Source organism: Chenopodium album, chromosome 9 (genome assembly GCF_948465745.1).
Source record: "Chenopodium album chromosome 9, dcCheAlbu1.1, whole genome shotgun sequence".
Taxonomy (NCBI): Eukaryota; Viridiplantae; Streptophyta; class Magnoliopsida; order Caryophyllales; family Amaranthaceae; genus Chenopodium; species Chenopodium album.
Genome location: NC_137842.1, coordinates 53,489,010 through 53,508,244, shown reverse-complemented (window position 1 = coordinate 53,508,244; position 19,235 = coordinate 53,489,010). Strand labels below are relative to the sequence as shown.

The 19,235-nt window shown below is 31.9% G+C and overlaps 1 protein-coding gene across 4 annotated transcripts; it reads left to right on the top strand.

The window, feature by feature from the left end:
• Positions 1 to 5,929: 5,929 nt before the first annotated feature.
• Positions 5,930 to 8,971, top strand: LOC145558570 (pentatricopeptide repeat-containing protein At5g46680-like). 4 transcript variants are annotated; one of them, XM_081619853.1, is made up of 5 exons: positions 5,930 to 6,102; positions 6,539 to 6,783; positions 6,946 to 7,203; positions 7,348 to 8,520; positions 8,658 to 8,971. In XM_081619853.1, exons 2-4 carry the CDS (start codon positions 6,570 to 6,572, stop codon positions 7,938 to 7,940), a joined length of 1,065 nt encoding a protein of 354 aa, XP_081475979.1. In that variant the 5' UTR covers positions 5,930 to 6,102; positions 6,539 to 6,569; the 3' UTR covers positions 7,941 to 8,520; positions 8,658 to 8,971. The 4 variants fall into 4 exon arrangements, with proteins under 4 accessions (XP_081475979.1, XP_081475978.1, XP_081475977.1 ...); XM_081619852.1 differs by having other exon boundaries at positions 7,342 to 8,520; positions 8,658 to 8,970; XM_081619851.1 differs by having other exon boundaries at positions 6,946 to 8,520; positions 8,658 to 8,970.
• The last annotated feature ends 10,264 nt before the right edge of the window (positions 8,972 to 19,235 follow it).

The following is a 19,235-nucleotide window of genomic DNA, read 5'->3' as shown; positions in this document are numbered from 1 at the left end:
AACGGTCTTTTCCTCGAAAATGAACCTCTTCAAGAATGTCTTGACTATCTCTCTCCATGTTGTGAAAGACTTTGGCCTCACTTGCTTGAGCCACTTCTTAACTCTACTCGAAAGAGATTGTCAAAATAGATGCATTCGGATGTACTCTTAAGACACTTGATTGGTTTGAATCATGGCACATAGCTCAAGGAATCTATCAAGGTGCTCAATGAGATCTTCACTTTGAAAACTCGACCATTTCTCCCCTTGTATCATCCTTGTGTATTGGGGATGAATGGTTTGAATGTATTTTGAATTAACTATCAACATTTGAAATTTATAATTGATTATCAGCATTTGAAATTCCAAAATTGAGATGAAGCATTTAGAATTCTATGTGTTGTTTGGTAACAATGGTCTATCATTTGGCAAGCTGACACTTACCCCAAGATTAGAGCTTTTCTTTGGCAGCTAGCCTATGATAGACTCCCCACCAAATCAAACCTCCACCTGAGAAGATTATCAACCTCAAATTCTTGCCCTTTTTGCCCAAACACACCAGAAAACTCCTTTCATCTCTTTATTTCTTGCCCAAGAGCCCATGAACTGTGGCAGCTCCTGGATGCTCCTAACCATTGCCTATACACTCACCCCTCCCCATTCCAAGATTGGATGGAAAAAAACTTATCTGCAAAGCTCCCTGTCCAAAATGGTGTACCTTGGAAGATTATTTTTACCTTTGCCCTATGGGGCATTTGGATGAGAAGAAATAAATGGATTTTCAGCAACCTAAACCTCCCATCTCAAAAGTCTAAAACCCAATGCCTATGGGTTGCCTCTGAATGGTTTTACTCAACAAAAAACCACCAGACTACAAAGCCTGTTGCAAAAGCTTGAGTTCCTCCCCCCTTCTTTTCTCAAGACGAATGTTGATGCATCTTTTATCCTATCATCAAACCAGACTGGGTGTGCTGGAGTGTGTAGAGACCAATATGGCCAATGGAAAGGAGGCTTCCTATGGAAGGGCTACACCCCCCTCTCCTAAGGAAGCTGAAGTGAAAGCTATAAGCCTTGGGCTAGAATGGATTACAGAGAAAGGCTGGGAAAAAATCATAATCCAATCTGATAATAAAGAGGCAGTGGAAGACATTTCTCAGTCAATCCCCCCTAACTTAGTCACTCCTTCAATTGTGCATTGCAGGCAGCTGTTGTCACAGGTTTCTGAAGGAAGGATTATCTGGACAAGACCAAAGTTGCTGACATCCTTGCAAAGCATGCTAGAGGAGTTTGTAATCAAATGTATCAATTATGTAATTTAGACAACCCTCCCCCTGTCTGTATAAATGAATTAAGCATAGACTTTGCGTCTTTTGGACACCTTTTGCATCACAGAATGTAACTATGCTATTTCCTGTGAGCAGTGAACTGAATGATGTAAACTCTAATTTAACAGCTAATTAATACCTATCCTCTTTTCAAAAAAAAAAAAAAACAATGAAATATCAACTTCAGTATTAATAGAACTGTTTTTAACATTATGGAGGCTCAAGGCAAAATAATAATTATAAAAAACATTTATTTTTATAAGGGAAATTCTCAATGGTACTCATCAGGTTTTTATTTTTCTCAATGGTAAACAATAAAATATCAAATTATCGTTGGTAATCTATAATTTGTAAAACTAATTCAGTGGTAACATTAGTTTAGCATTTTAAGAAAATATTAACCATGGTTAATGTTTCAAAAGGGAGGGCAATGAGAAATGCCTAAAATACCCCTATTTTATAAAAAAAATCCCACCCAATTATTCCCTCTCCCCCACCCAGCATAGCCTAGCCCAGCCCCTGCGGCCCTGCCTACCCACGATCCCGGTGCCGGCGTTGACCCCACCATTCATTTTCTCTTTTTTTACGGTGCCACCACTTCTATCACCACCTTAACCACCACCCATAAAAACACTAAGAAATCGCAAGATCGTCAAAGATCGATCGCTAGTACCAGAAAACGAACTCCCACCTATTCCGGCGATATTTAGCAGAGTTTGAGGAAGGGATGTCGGGTTTCAAGGTAGCGAAAGGCTCATAGCGGCACTCGAATGCGGAAAAAACCTTAGCGTAGCAGCTACTGGAAACTGCCATTGAAGGAGATTGAAGGTTTTTTGAGGGTTTTTCTCTCTCCTCGAGTTTTGTGTTGGTGTAGTTTGGTTTGGGTGAGTAGCTAGCTGTTAATCCGGGGGAACAAGAGGGAACCAGGCAAGGAGAGCTGATATAATTGGGGAAGGTCGTCGACGTCAAAGGAAGGTCGTTGCCATGGACAGGGTTGCCGGCGCTAGGGGGAAGGAAAGTATAGGGGGTCGCGCCGGTTGCCGCTGACAGAGGAGGGGGGCTCTGACAGTGGGTTGGGATTGGGGTGGTAGGGTTTTTTTAATTTAATTTATAGGGTTATATTAGTAATTATGCCTTTAATTAACTAGGGTTAGCTTATAATTGCATACTTATATTATTAATGTCACCATTGAATTAGAAATGTTAATTAGTGAGTACCAAAGATAATTTCATAAAACTTTGTTCACCATTGAGAATTTTATAAAATTGGAGAGTACCATTGAGAATTTCCCTTTTTATAATTGTTATATAGTTAGGGCATGTTCTCATTAACTGAACTCAGCTGAAATGAATATTTTATAAGAGAAGGAAATTAGGAGCTGAACTGAACTGAATTTCAACGTATGAGAACAAACCCTTATATAGTTATATAATTTGTTAATTCGTAAATAATTTTATATAATTTGTTAAATACTTTCTCCCTTTATTAATTGCACCATTTTCATTTATACTTATATTTTGACCTTCTTTTGTGATTTATCTATTAGAAAAAAAATATATAATTAAATATCATATTTTTATATTTATTTAAATAAATAACTAGTAATCATCAATAAATAATAACCAATCAATAATATATAAGTATATATTTCAATAACTACATACTTAATGATGCACTAAAAAAAAATCATGTTGATTTTTGGTGTGATTATGCACTATTATTTTTTTTTTGCCTTTTTTGTAATTATAGTATGGAAAATATTTATGTAAAATATGAATGCATATATAGATGATTAGTAAAAGAAAAGTCTAATATAATAAAATAATAAAAAAATAACCACAATAAGTTAAACTCTAGGTAATCTTCCAATATTAAGTCAACTTTAATTAATTAAAAATTAAGTCTAACATGATCTATATTTCATAAGTAATTTAAATACTAGATTTTACTTGTGATCGATCAAACAAGTCATCAATTGACTTATACTATAATTAACTCTCAATTAAATAATAACTGACACAATTAAAAACAAAATATAGCTTAATATTAATTTTAAATACAAAAAATAATTTTTAATTTTAATTGTAATAAATAATTTTTTTTAAAAGATTAGGGTATCGGGTTTGGTGTGAAGGGCCGGGTAGTCATAGGTTCATGCCGATTAGGGTGGGGTGAGAGTTGCGTGGGTTCGATCGATTGGCTAGGTTGGGGCTAGGTGGGAGTTCATCGTATAAGTGTGGGTTGAGAGTAAGGGTTGGGGTTTGATAGGAGTTCGCCAAATAAGTGGGGTTCGAGAGTAATAGTTAGGATTTGGGTGGGTGTTTGCCGGATTGGTTGGAACACTAGGGTGCAAAGTAAAAAAGTATCTAATAAAAGGAACAACAGATGGATTATTAAAGCAATTCCAATAGTAAGCTAATTAGCAAATTATTATTTTATGCCACATAAGATTTTAAAGCTAATTTTTTTATAGCTAGTTTGTGCCCTAGCTACTAACTTGTGGTGTTTGCCAGAGTGAAGACAATATGTCATGCATGCATTAAAAGATTGCAATTTAGCCCGAGCAATTTGGAGTAAGTGCAATTATTTTATGGTTTTGTCTCACTCTCTTTGCAGTATGGGTGACTGGTGGGAGCACTGTTTTGGTAATTTTAGAGAGGATATAGTGAGTTTAATTACCATGTGTTGGGCTATGTGGAGCGCAAGGAACAAATGGATGATTGAGGGTGAAAATGCGAATGTTGAGCAAATTGTTGCCCATGCTTTGAAGATTAATATGAAAGGGCATGAGGTGGTAAAATTGAATAACATGGGGAATGGAGGGGTGGAAATAGTGTCTTTATAGGCGGGTCTCCTTCGGCATCTATTGTGGTTTAAAATTATTATTGATGTTGGTGTTTTGGGGGAGGTGGGGACGGGGTTGGGTGTAGTCTACAGGAATAGTGAAGGGGTGGTGCTTTCGGGAGCTACGGTGTAGTGGAGTGAAAAATGAGATACTAAGATTGCAAAGGTGAAAGCGGTATTTTGGGGCATGAAGATTGCGAGACACAAGGGTATGAGCTGCATTGGGATCAAGAGTGATAATCCGGTGGTGACTGAGGCAACGAGGAAGCGTTTGTATGGCTCTAGTTCCTTTCATCTGATTATAAAGGATATTCTTTTTTTTTTTCTTCTAATTTTACTAGTGATTCATGGTCTTTTGTAAAGCGAGGCCAGGGTAATAATGTAACGTACTAATTGACTTACTTTCAACTATGGGAGTTTGGCCAATGAGTGTGGAGTGATGTAATCCATCCTCGTATTTTGGAATTTTCTTCGCTTGATCTAGATGGTTTTTTTATTAAAAAAAAAAAGTATTAAAGTTTTCACTTCCAAAGTTATTCACTAATAAATTTTTGTTTTACACATATCACTAACCAACTCATACAATTAACTATCTCATACAATTTTACACTTACTCTGCAACTGCATTTATAATAAAATATAGGTGACCTTCAGCTGATGTTAAAACCGCAAAGGTGACACTACCTATACAATTGCATAGTTCACACTTCACATGACACAATTAGATGTTTATAACAATCTCCACGTGTCAGATAAGCTCCCTTCACTACGCCATGTCACCCATGCAGCTACTCATAACGCCACGTCACCCATGCAACTACTCATAACGCCATGTGGCTCTCCCTTCCATTTGTCTTCATTATATGTCATTCCTTATAATAATAATAAAAAAAAAATTCACCATAAGATTTGAACTCACAACCTTTAATCATCAATCAATCAATACTATATATTAAAGTAATCACCAGAACTATTACAGAAATACATGTGTCGCGTCCATATTAAAAAATTTCCCGCCAAAAACCTTTTATTTTTTATTTTATTTTTTTCTTTTAAAATATAAGAAAATTGATTAAAAAAAATATACAACCTAAATAATACGGAGTAGAACAATAACAAATTTAAATAAAATAAAATATTAAATGTATACAAAATCTATAAACAAATACAAATTTATAGTAATATGAAAATATAATTTTTTTTCTTATGAATATCCGAGCATTGCTCGGGCAAAAAACTAGTTCTACAACTAGTGTCTTACCATCGAGCTATGTGATATTTTATGTAATCATTTGAATACAAAACATTAATATGTAGCAAATGACAATATGAACAACAAATTTAATTACGAGAAAAATAAATCATAAATTACAACATATATTAATGACCAGTTCCATGTAAAAATCAGGGGCATCGCCCGGGTCCACAAACTAGTTTAAGACATAATAACTTGTAATTGGCTTATGTTACCATACGTTCTTTCGTTTGTTGTAAACTCAGTTTAATTAATGTAATTTCATTCGTTTTCAATTTTTTTTTTTAAAAAAATCCAAAAATATAGTATTTGAGAAATGGAAGTGTAAAAATAAACTTTTTAGAACATATTTACTCTAAACCCTTAAAAGGTCTACCCTTCGATTTTACTATCTCCGTTACATATTACTCCGTATGTGTAACGATTAACCATTTTTCCTCTTTACTTTATATCAAATCGTTGCAAATAATATATATAACGGAAGTAGCATAAACTATGAAGACAGCCATTTATTTATTCGACAGATCTAACCCATTAATAACTATGGCGGGTCATGGGTCAAGGCTTTTGATAGGGGTCCAAGGCGTCCAATCCATTGAATTGCTTTATTGAAGCGCATTCAACGTTCTCCATTGAAGCGCAGTTGGTGTTCTCCGTTGAATCCAGTTCTTGTATCCCCCATTGAAGCAGTTTCTGAGGTAAGTTTGTATTTTTTTTTTTTTTTTTTTTTTGAAACCTTGTTTGTATTGCCATCATCATATCAAATTCCCCTAAAATTATGAATCAATTATCCCTAATATTATGAGATATTTGACTCAAATTAGGATTCAACTATTGAAATGAGCATTTATTTTGAAACTGGCAAATCTAGAGGATTTGGGGTTTCAACTTGGAGATCAACGATGTGTCTAATGCTGCTATTGAAGGAATGAACGGCAGTCTTGCAGTGTTGGGGGTGTTGGTTGTGAAGGTGTTTAAAATGTAGAAATGATATATGAAAAATGGACATTCTGTTTATTTTTTGTTATTTTGGAGGGGGGTTTACTTTCAAGAAATTGGATACTCCGAAATAATTTGTTCAATTCCTTTGTATCTAAATCTGAGTTGCATGACCTAAATGTCATAATTGTGTAGGTTGGGTTTGTCGATGGTGTTCGTGTGAAGCATGTGCAGCATATTGTCAACTAGACTGTTGAATATATGCATATCTTCATTCTGTAAATTACAAAGATTGGACAAAGCAGAAGCAGTTATAATTGATGGTATAAGGCTAGGGGTTCTCCCAAACGTAGTGACTTACAACTCCCTTGTTGACGCCTACTGCCGGTTTGTTGGCATTGAAGCAGCTTATGCTGTTGTTCGCAGGATGCAAGTTGCAGGTATTACGCCTAACGTAATTACTTACAATTCATTGCTAGCAGGTGCCAGTAGGCAATGCCAGCTATCACTTTCCCTTGATATATTTGAGGAAATGCTGAATTTGGGTATTTCACCAGATTTATGGAGTTATAATACATTGATGCATTGCTTCTTTAAATTAGGAAAACCAGATGAAGCGTATAGAGTTTTCCAGGATATTATTCTTAATAATCTCAGTCCTGATAGAACTAGTTTCAACACGTTGCTCAATGGCCTATGCAGGAATGGGTATACTGATAATGCCCTAATGTTGTATAGGAACCTAAAGCGCCATGGCTGCGAACTTGAGCTGATAACTTATAATATTCTTATTGATGGGCTATGCAAAGCGGGTAGATTAAAGGCAGCTAGGTGGATTCTCAAAGAGCTTGAAAATTCAGGTTACATACCTAATGCTATTACTTATACTACAGTTTTGAAATGTTGCTTTAAGTCCAGAAAATTTGAAGAAGGCTTAGAAATTTTTTGGGAAATGAAGAGTAAAGGTTTTACATATGATGCCTTTGCATATTGCACAGTTGCAGGAGCTTTTGCTAAGAGAGGCATGCTAAAAGAGGCAAATGATTGCATGGAAGCAATGTTGAAAAGTGGGATTTCACCTGACATTGTGTGCTATAACACTTTAATGAATCTTTACTGTAAAGAGGGGAAGTTTGAGGCTGCTTATAAATTGTTGGATGCGATGGAGGACGAAGGCTTTGAATATGACAACTATACTCATGCCATTTTAATCGATGGATTGTGCAAGGCAGGGAATGTTGAGGAGGCTCAGAGACATATGAAATTAATTAGTTCAACGGGGTCTATTACAAATCTGCCGGCCTTCAATAGTTTGCTTGATGGGGTTTATAAAGCTGGCCATGCCGAGTTTGCAATGAAACTTTTCAAGTTGTCGAAGATGAAGGATGAATTTACTTATTCCTCCATGGTGCACAATCTTTGCAAGGAAAGGAAATTCAGGAGTGCATCCAAACTCTTATTGTCTTGTCTAAAGAATGGGATGAACATACTTAAGTCTGCAGAGAGGGCAGTTATTAGAGGTTTTCGTGGTTCAGGATTCAGGAGAGGTGCGAGGGAACTCCAATCAAAGATCAGAATGGTGAAATTCCTACGTTAGTTTTGCAGGGCATTCTCTTGGTGGAAAACCTCACTTTAAAGTGTTATGCCCATGGCTGCCTCATTTTTTGTGTAGAATATGAGACCGTTGACCATGAAATGCTTAGTGAGTCCTGGTTAAAGCAGATTGCTACCCCTTTCTTGTGACATGGCCCATGAAATGCTTAGAGAGTCCTGGTTTAAGCAGATTGCTACCCCTTTCTTGTGACATGGCCCATGGAACATTCATTCCCTTGGTCATGTACAACGCCTTTATGTAGATCAGAAAGAACAAAGGTGTTTGCTGCTGCCTATTGCTGCTTACTTAGGAATAAATTACAATCTCACAGGTAAATTGACAAGACAACTATGGATGGATCAGCTCACGAGCGAAGTATGATTATGTTCTTGCCTTTTTGGTCATGAATTTTGCTTGTGCACTCCTGAACTCCCTTGATTAAAGTGCTTTATTGAGGCAGCTGTAACATCCTGTAATCCAAGCATTTTGGATGGAAATTTGAAACCTAATACATCACGCTGATTGACGTGGCTGTGAGGCCTGTGACTGCTGCCATTAAACTGTTTGGATTTGATATTTGCAGGTAAATTTGATGATCTGGTTTATTTTATGCGTTTATGGCTGAAAAAAGTGTATATACTCTTGGGAAATTTTGGTATTTGAGGTAAACTTTTGTAGCTGAGCTGATGATTTATCCAATTTTTGCTTGTGATTTTTCAGGTTATTGTCAAATTCTTTCAGACAATTAATACTAAAGACAATGATGAAATTGAAACTTGTGACTGGTATGTCTTTCACAAAATTACCACGAAAAATGCAGCATTTGGATGAGTTGGGTTCCCAAAGTGAAATTCATGTAAAGCTCCTTGAAGGATTGAGGACTAATGGACTACTAACATCTGAATGAGCTACAAGTTTTAGCTGTATTCAGGCTTAGCAATGTAGCATACTATACACATATCAGATATATATGAGTATAAATTGTTGTAACATGTAAATACAATCTACATAAGAATAAATTGTTAAATGTGTACTTTAGTTTGAAATATTTGTCGCGCTTAATCTTTGGTTCAAACTTCAACATTTCATTGCAAAACCCGATACTTCACCTGCGTTCATAGCAGCGAAGTTCTGCTAGGATCAGGCATTCAATTGTTTTGTTGTGGCAAAGATGTTCATGGCTGAAGAGTTGAAGGTAACCATGACATTAAACTTGTATAAATTCATAGGTACAAATATACTGCATTATATACATGATTTCAGGCTTTCAACCACGAATAATTTCATGAGCCAGATGAATAAAGAATATACTGAAACAACCTACTTGATTTTTAAAAATCACTACCTAATACCAATTTTGTGGCAACAGGCTGGGGCATGCCGTGTTGGCGGTTGTGCTTAGCAAGGTCCATATCCGCGCCCCATGTCTAGCGTTGATATACCTGTAATACTCTTCTCTCAGGCTCTCCTGGATCAATCACTCACACATAGTAGTCACAAACTATACAATCATAGTACCAAAAATAATGAAGTAATTGAATCTTTTAGACCTCTGCTCGATAAAATATTAAACGAAAGGTAATTTTTGTCATAATATTCTGCTAGGCCGAATTGCCCATGGCAGGACAAACGCTAGCACCACGGCTACTAGTAAGAATCTAGACAAGGATGTGCTGCATCGGTGGTCCGTCGGGTATGAACCATGGCTCATTGCAATTTCTGTCGTAATGATGCCAATATCTGTACCGTAGGCTCGGAATCCTGTATCATCTATCCCTGCTATATTCTTTGCTGGTTTACCACATATCTCACAAGTCCTATAATAAAATAAATATAACTTAGAATTTAGAAATGCTTAAACCAATACCAAATGTTAATTTATACAAACGTTCAAATATTATTTTCTAAATCTTGATCGTAATGAATTGAAACAACAATCTTAATTATATGATGGTTAAAGATTGATACAACTCGATCTCAAATTTTCAATAACATCAAGTTTGATAGACTGAAAAATGTGCTCCATATATGGCTGTGAAGGAGCCAGGAACAGACTATAATGTTCAAGTAGTTAAAAGTTTAAAGATGCTAAAATTTAATACGAAGTATTATTTTTTTCCTTTGAAGTTATGTTGGACTATCATGAAAATTTTAACAGATTTATGTTAATTTTCCAACGCATAGAATACAAAGACAAGCCAGTATGCCACTTTACAAAGTTATTCATTCAAGGGTATTGATTTTTTTTTTTTTTTTGCCCCGGGTTATTATATATATTACAGTAATTGTACATGGTATTTAGTTTATTCATGATTCAAAACTTGTATTTTAAAATTGTGCCTGACATTCATGATTCAATTTTATTTTTATAGATTTTTGTTTATTATGCTGTCATATACGAAGTACAATTTTGCTTGCTTTTACAAACTCATATTAAGACAAGGTTTAGTGGTTAAATTTTTACTCTGTATTACTTAACCTTGAGATTAAAAGTTTAAATCTTATATAAATTATATTTTTATTTTTTAAATGACTCATGGAAGAGTGTCATGTAGACTTGATTCGTAATGTCTTTTTATATATATATATATATATATATATATATATATATATAAATATATAATACGGAGTATAATATAAATGTTTTTATTGATGAATTGAAAATGCATCATCAATTAAAATTATAAGTAAAAAATGATAATGGATTTAATTTCCTTAAAAACAAAATGAAGAATTTGAAACTAAAAAAAATAAACAAACATTCTAGTTTTCTTTACTTCATAAAAGAACATGTTAGAAGTAAAACTAGTTTTAACTTAATATACGACGTTTATAGTATACAATAACTTTATACATACTACCTCCGTTGCATATTATTAAATTTGCAATGATTAGACATTTTTCCTCTCTATTTTATGTCAAATCGTTGCAAATAATATATAACGGAGACACTATAAAGAGAAGTAAGTGCATTATGTGTTTGACATTTTTTTTTATTTTATTTTTTTTTATTTTTTTTTACACAATCACCGTTAAAATGGAATGAACTTTTAAACACGAAAGAACTAACTTATCCGCATTGAATTATCAAATTGCACTATTAACCCGATAATTCAATTCATACATAAGGTAAGAAAATATAGCAAGCGGACTAGGTGCATAGTTGTTCATACACAAATTGTCAAATTGATATAAGAAAATTATTATCCAATTTCTTCATTTAATAAAAAATAAAAAATACAAATTAAAAAACAGAAAAAAATAAAGAAATGACTGAGGGTAAAATTGGAAACCTGTTTCCCTTCTGCTGAAACCAAAGAAGAGCACAATGGTAATGTGAGATACCAAGTTCACCTCTACAAGCACAACCAAGGCATACCAGATTAACATCCCCTGCACCTGCAGGTAGATGATCAGTGCTCAATAATTGACATATTCTGCATACTTTCTCATCATTTTTATTTTCTTTTCCTTTTTCTTCCTCATTTCTTACATCTATTACACACACATGATCCTCTGAACCCATCTCATCAACCTTATGTTGCAACCCTTCTTTGTTGATAGACTTCTGATCATTTAGATCACTCGAAATCGATATCGAAGATTGCATTATTATTGTCTCTGAAGAGGTTTCTTGTTGTACTACCTCTAATGGGGATGGTCTAATTTGGTTTTGTAGATTTGATGATGAAGAAGTTTTGATCATTTTGGTTAGATATTTTTTGTGTAATATCCTAAGAAGTTTTGTTTTTGGTCTTAAAATTGGATATGAAATAAAAGAAACAGCTGCTTGGATTTGATTTTATCTTGAATGCAGTGAATAGTGCAAAGTTTTTTTTGGTAAAGAAACAACACTTGTTATTAATTGCCTTTTAGAGGAGGTTAGATTGGATTTTTAGGAAGATCAAATTGGTTTAGTAGGACTTGGTTTTTTGGGGGTGCTACCTCTTTGTACTCTTGAAAAAGCAAAGGACAAAGGAAGGATTACATACCATTATCAGAAAAATAAATAATATTAAATTACCGCATTTCATCTATATTATACTTAGTATTTAAAAACTCTAATTAATGTAGACATATGTCTCCATCCTATTACACTTCTCTAACCCAAATGTTACATGTCTTCTTGAGCATTCCCAACAATGAGCAAAAATTGGTTTCCTCATTCTCTCTCTACCCACTTTCTCTCTCTTTCAACCCATGAGCATTTTTGTGATCATATTTTTATCCCACCAATGATCAAAAAAAAAAATTTCTTCTCCATTCTCTCTTTAGTACATCTTCTCTCTTACTTTTACTAATACCCTCTTATATTTCTCTCTACTATATTATTTTTAATTTTTTTTTTTAACTTGCATTATGGACTCCACATGATTACTATTCATCTTAAAAAATACTCATCCTATGAGCAATTTTCATTTTGCTCATGAGCATTTTTCAATATGCTCATTGATGGGGAACATCTTCTACTATTTTTGCTCACCATTTTTGCTCATGAGCAAAAAAATCTCATTGATGGGGATGCTATTATTAATTTTTTTTTTATTACACTATTTTTCTTTAATCTATATCTATATATATACTTTTATATATTAAAAAGCGTTTCTATAAATGTCATTAAATGAAGACCAACTTATTACCATCCAAGCTATAAGCTAATATTGTTCTATCTATGCACATAAATATATAAATACATAATAGAAATAAAAGCAAAATTATTCAAAACTATTTATTATTGTTATTGTAATATAATAATTTTGGTCAATAAAAAAAATTCTTTCAAGATCTTTAATAATAATAATGATAAAAATATTCAAAGTAACACCCGCAGCAACGCACGGGCCAAACACTAGTTCTTTTATTAAATTTATACTTTATCTTGCATGCATGTTTATCTTCATCTTCCCCCTATTCAATTCAACCTTTTCTTTTTCTCTTTAATTTTAACCTTCCACCTTCTTTTTAATTAATCCTCATTTTCAATAAAAGTTCTAAAATTTAATCATGTTTCCGACTACACATTATAACCATAATAACTTATTGATATTTACTCATCATTTATCTTCCAATGCAGTTTTTTATGAATATCCGTGCATTGCATAGGACAGAGGCTAGTTACATATAATAGCAATTACCAAAGAAGGAAGTTCGCTACATTCACAATTCTCTCTTCCAAAAAGTTCTTACTTTTCAAAATTAGTTTTTTTTTTTCTTTTTTTATTTTATTTTATTTTTTTGGCTCAAACAACACTTCCAATCCTCTCTTTACTAATTACTCAACACTCTCATTAGATATTTAATTTTGCCTCAACTCATATCTTTTTTCCCCAAACCCTTTTCAAGTAAACATTCCTAAACCTTAGAAAAAACCTTATTAGAGACTTAATTTTGAAGTGATACATCTATTAGAATGGTTGGAGTACCTTTTTTTTTTTAACACAAATTATACCAATGGGAAATAATGGCATAATGCTGATTTGGTAATTGTGTACAAGAAAAAAGTAATACAGTGATAAGAAAGATGATTTTCAATTAACAATGATTTTGCTAAAATATGTTTAAATTTCCCAAAATAACCCCAGGCCATATCTTGAACGGACAACATAAGATAAAGCAGCTAAATGATGATGTTGGAACTACTTGGAACTAATGTTGTACACTTGTACTTGAGATTTCAGTAATCGTTATTCTTTGAATAAAAGAGAAAGTTAATGATCTAGAATAATTTAATTAATCAAGCAAAGCAAAAAGGTTACCAAACCAAAGTTTTGGCACAAATCCTTTGAGTCAATGGTCCGTAAAGAATATGAGAAATGGTCCTGTCCAAAAAAAAAAAAAGAAATGGGCCGAATTGGCTTATTTCTTGAGGTAAAGAAATTTTTTGTCATTTTTCTCTATTAGTTAAAGAAAATTAATCAATCAATCAATCTATACTTACTTCAATAACTAATACTAAAGTAGCAACTGCTGATGTCATCTTTTTTCAAAGTTATACACGTGGCACTATTTTATGAAAAGATTTCCCGCTTAAATGTTTTTTTTTTGAAACAAAATGCTAATTAATTTTAAACTAATAATAGCTATTATTTAGGTAATTAATTTAAAATAAGTACTTATTACTTTGGTGATTATGTTGATATTAGGTTGTTGGAGTCTTTATAGGAGGTGTTAGCATAGTTGAGGTCAATTCAATTGAAGTTATGAACATTTTGAACTCAAAAAAATATATACAAAAATCCCAAAAAAAAAAAAAAATTACTGATAAATTCGTGCATCGCACAGGTGCTAACCTGGTCTATATGTACTAAAATAACAACCGTTGATATCATCATTGCCTACATGTCACTATTTTATTTAATGTTTTTCTTCCCAAGCGCAAGGATGATGTCATATATTTTTTTTTTCCTTTTTAAGCTACTCTATTTAACATAGCTTTGAAATGCTTTCTCCTTTTGGGAGGAATTTTTCTCCCTCGAAAGAAAGAGTTTCTGACCTCCTTCGAAAGACAAGGGTTTTTCGACCTCCTTCGAAAGACAAGGTTTATCTCCTCTTTTCGGGGGAGAAATTTCTTAGTTTTGAATCAATGATGTTAGATCTAATGGATTGTCGTGAAATTATTTCATTGGTAAAAAAGTTATCAAGTTTTCGAATGCAGACAGTTGAATCAGAAAAAAACAAAAAAACATCCTCACAGCTACAAAGGATCGTTAGATTGTCTCTCCAACAAGTCTATATTTTCCAGCGATATAAACGGGAGATGTTCCACAGTGCAGGAACTACTCGACGATCGTAGTTTTTATGAAAGAAAATTTAATTTGATTCAATATCTTATGTATTTGTTAACGTCGAATCTATGTTGTAGATGTCGTATGAATTTTAATTAACGAAATATTTTTGCTATTCAAAAAAAAAAAAAAAAAGCGTTGAAAATATATTCCATTTGAATTTTTAAATTTAAAATTTTGGGTTTTCTACACATATTATGCTATTTATTTGTTTACGAGTTGTTAACAATAGTTAATAATATAATTAAAATGAAATTTCTTAATTAAATATAAAAATTATGCACTTTTGGGAAATGTATATTCATATTTAATTAGAAATTAGTTAGGAAAAATGAGGAATTTATTTTCTTTCAGTACGTGTTAAAAGTCTATAATTCAATTTTTATTTTAAAATCGTGCATCGCACGGGGTTAATCTATTATATACTAAAGTAATCCCCATAGTTATCCCCCTAATTACACGTGCCATCACCTCATAAAAAAATGTTCCCGCCAAAAAAAATTGTTACTTTTTTTTAATTATTGTTAAAAGAAGTCTGTTACTATATCTCAGGGAAAAGTTTTGGAATATTTAGGGAGTGATACCAAACAATAAGAATTTAAATAAAATTTAAAAATATAGTGTTAAATATAAGAAATGTTACGCAATAATATAAAATACTACTTAGGATATTATCAAAAAGTGTTATTATTATTATTTTTCCTCCTTCCATCTCACAATAACTATATTACAAATTTAGACATTAAGATTAATCTTATGTACAACACAATGTTTATTAAACCTTTTTTTTTTTTTTTAAGGTTTTTAATTCTAATGATTTTGTTTTGTAACATTTCTAATAAATGAATAATGAAATACTATTGTAAAACCGTGCATAGCACGGATTTTGAACTAGTACTATGTACTAAAAGACACACAAGCAATGACACATTTCATCTTCTGGTGTGTCCTTAAATATATATTTTTTTTATTTTCTTTTATTTTCTTTGAGAAAATATTTTTTTAGGTAAAGTTTAATGAGGTAAAAAAAAGTTGACTAAAATGTAAATATTCTTAATTGTAAAAAAATAATTATTATTTAGATTATTAATTATAGAAAGTATAAATACAATAGCTTCTTTTGGAAAAATATCACATACATTGTAGATTATCAACATAAGATTTTTATTACTACCTCCGGTCCAATTTACTCGCAACAAGGGAATATTTTTTGTCTCACAAAGAATACCCCTTTGTTGCGAGTAAATTGGACCGGAGGTAGTACTTATTTTTGTTAAGTAAATTACCTCGATAATTACTATTTACGTAAGAACATCAATCAATAACTATATAATTTATTGATTGATAATTATTAATTATTATATAAAATATTACCAAAATATATTTTAAAATATATTGATATCTAATTAAAATTCATATCCGGAGAAAAGTTGAATAAGAAATAATATGTTGTCGGAATGATATACAATAATATTATTATAGGTTGCACAATTTTGATTAAAATAATAGAGTGATTTTAACAGTGTGTACAAAAACAATTTATTCGCAAGATTAGTACTAACTTTAAAAATTTTCATTTAGTTAACAAGAAAAATAACACTTTAACAATACCACAGCGAAGTACATGAAATAAACATATGCTCAAATGCTTAACTTTAAAGTACATATTTAGCTAATCGGTTTTTTAATGACTATATTTCATTTGAGTAAATGTTTGGTAGATTAATTCACACTAATTTTTGACAATTTTTTTCATTGATTGATAATAACACTGAATATTTTCGGCCGTTTTTAAATACTTGTTCCATTTTCTTATTTAGAAATCTTTTACAATATTTAATTCGTTTCTCTCACCTAGTGGACCTAACATAGATCATATTTTATTAATTTCATATTCTCTCTCCTTCAATTCTCTTCACCACTTTTTTTTTTTTTTTTTTTTTTTTTTTACAATTTTTTATTCTTTCACCTACCCCACTACTTCCATGTTTTATTACTTTCTCTAAATTCTCCTAAAACTCCGCGCATGGAGAAATGGAGCAAGTATTTAAAAACGGTAGGAACATTTGAGTAGAGAAATTTGCTCATCATTTATGGTGGCTTCGGAAGTCATTTTGGCCATAAAGCTCCATTTTGGGTAAGGGCTACACATAAACTTGGTTTGTGTGAGCCAGACATAAACCAATGATGTGGCATAATGCAATTGGTATTTGCTTTAATTAGGGACCCAAAAAAATTAGTATTTTAAAATATTTCTTTCAGATTTGAAAATTTTAAATGAAATTTCAAATCTGAAAAATATCTTCGAAATAATGTACCACAATTTCCAACCACCCTATTCTCTCTCCTCTCATTTTTTTTTTTTTTTTTTTTTTTTTTTTTTTTTGTGAATTTTCTCTTTTCTCCGAGTCTCTTTCTTCTAATGTTCTTGAGTTCATCATGCTCTTGAATTCTAATTTTTTTTTTTCAAATTTTTAGTATAATTTAATTTATATACATTATATATAATGTTTCAAGAATAAAACTTTATTTATCTATCTAATTCAAGAATAATTCTTCTCTAGTTTTTTTTCGGATGAAGTTTTTGGTGGTTGATTTTTTTCCTTTTATCTATTTTCTAATGTTTTTCATTTTCTTATATTAATTTTTTTTTCTTCAAAATTTTCTATAATTTTTTATGTTTAATGTTTCACGAATTGTGATACTGAAAAAATTTCCTCTCATTTTTTTTTGGTTGAAAATTTTAATGGTCCAATTGTTGTAAAATAAGGGGGAAAGATGAGAGATTGAGAGAGAATTAATCTGTTCATATTATTTCATATGATAGGGGTATATATATACATAGAATATTATAAATAGGGTTTGCTTAGATAAGAATAAACCCTAGATCTAGAATATTCTGGAAACATACAAAGAGGATAATGGATATCTACACAATATTTTCATAACACTCCCCCTTGGATGTCCATTATCGAAGATTGTGCCTCGTTAAAACTTTATTAGGAAAAACCCTGTGGGATAAAAACCTAATGAAGGAAAAAGAGTACAACATTCTTCGTAATACGCTCGAAATGTTGCCTCGTTAAAAACCTTACCAGGAAAACCCAATATGGGACAAAACCATGGTTAAGGGAAAAAGAGTGCAGCGTGTAATTTCTCCCCCTGATGAATACATAATTTGAGCTTCTAATGCAATGAATCCAATATAGTTGAGAGTCTTCTCACATCACGCAAAATAGCATCATTCCTTGATTTTCGATCCTCCCAAATCCTCAAACCTTTAAGCGAACAAGTGAGTCTTCATATACCACCAAACCTATAACAATAATACATGTGTTTGTCCACATTTCATTTGAAATCTCTGCTTAAAGTTGTCTTAACCATTATACTTATGCCTTCTTCTGGAGGGCGTGAATAATAGAAATTGATGATATTATTATTTGATTAAATATTCCATCATAATAATATGGCAACACATGATATTATTAACGTTGATTTTTCAATCTTGTATGAAATAATAATATAGCACATGTAATTATATACATTGATCATGGTTCTTTTGGACCATGATAAAACAGTCTCACGCATAAGTATCTTGTTGATCCTTTAGAATATTTATAATTAACACGATAGTTCTCTTTCATATACAAATAGTAATTCTCATTACTAACATTTATATGCTCAAACTTCAGGTTGAGATGTCAATGATTTAGTCACATAGACTTTTCAAGAATTTGATAGTAATTGCATTATTCAAGAGATAAACTTTGTAGGGATGGATATTTAAATACGTCGTATATAAGTTTTTCAGGAACTCTTTTTACATGATTCATAACGTGCAATTAAATAAGTGTCACCAATAATTTCATTACAATTATAAGCCCATTGGAATATAAATATCTCTTTCTAATTTTTCATCAAAGTTGTAAATATGTCTTACTATACTTTGGATGAACATTCACATACACCACAACCATTGTAAGAAATTAATCCATGCAATATGAGATATATAAAACATGATAACATATTAAACAAATTATACAATGAGTAATGCATCTAACTTCCTACATATACAATAAACCATTAACCTATGACTCACATGCACATGAATATAAGACTCAAAATGATGCAAGACACTGTACAGTGTGGATTTAAAAATCCATATTTCTTGGACTTCGGGTCCATGATATACTTATGATCATTATCATTATGTCGACATCAAAATGTACATATATTTCAGATCCCTTACTTATTAGTCCATTCCATTATGCATATGCATATTATTCATCGGTTCCATTATGTACCGGTATCATAAAATTCCTTTAACTTACATTCCGCATGCTATTTTACTATGATATCTGAATACATTTCTCATTGGTACCATCATAATTTTTCTTACATCATAGGCCATCTATTATAATAATTCAGATATCTATACCACTTTTAGGGTATTTCATACACTATGGTATTTATATACTATTACACTATTAGTGTCAACTGCACTATATTGCCA

Coding starts and splice junctions, on each gene's coding strand:
- LOC145558570 (XM_081619849.1), top strand. CDS start 6,570: ATGTGCAGCATATTGTCAACTAGACTGTTGAATATATGCATATCTTCA.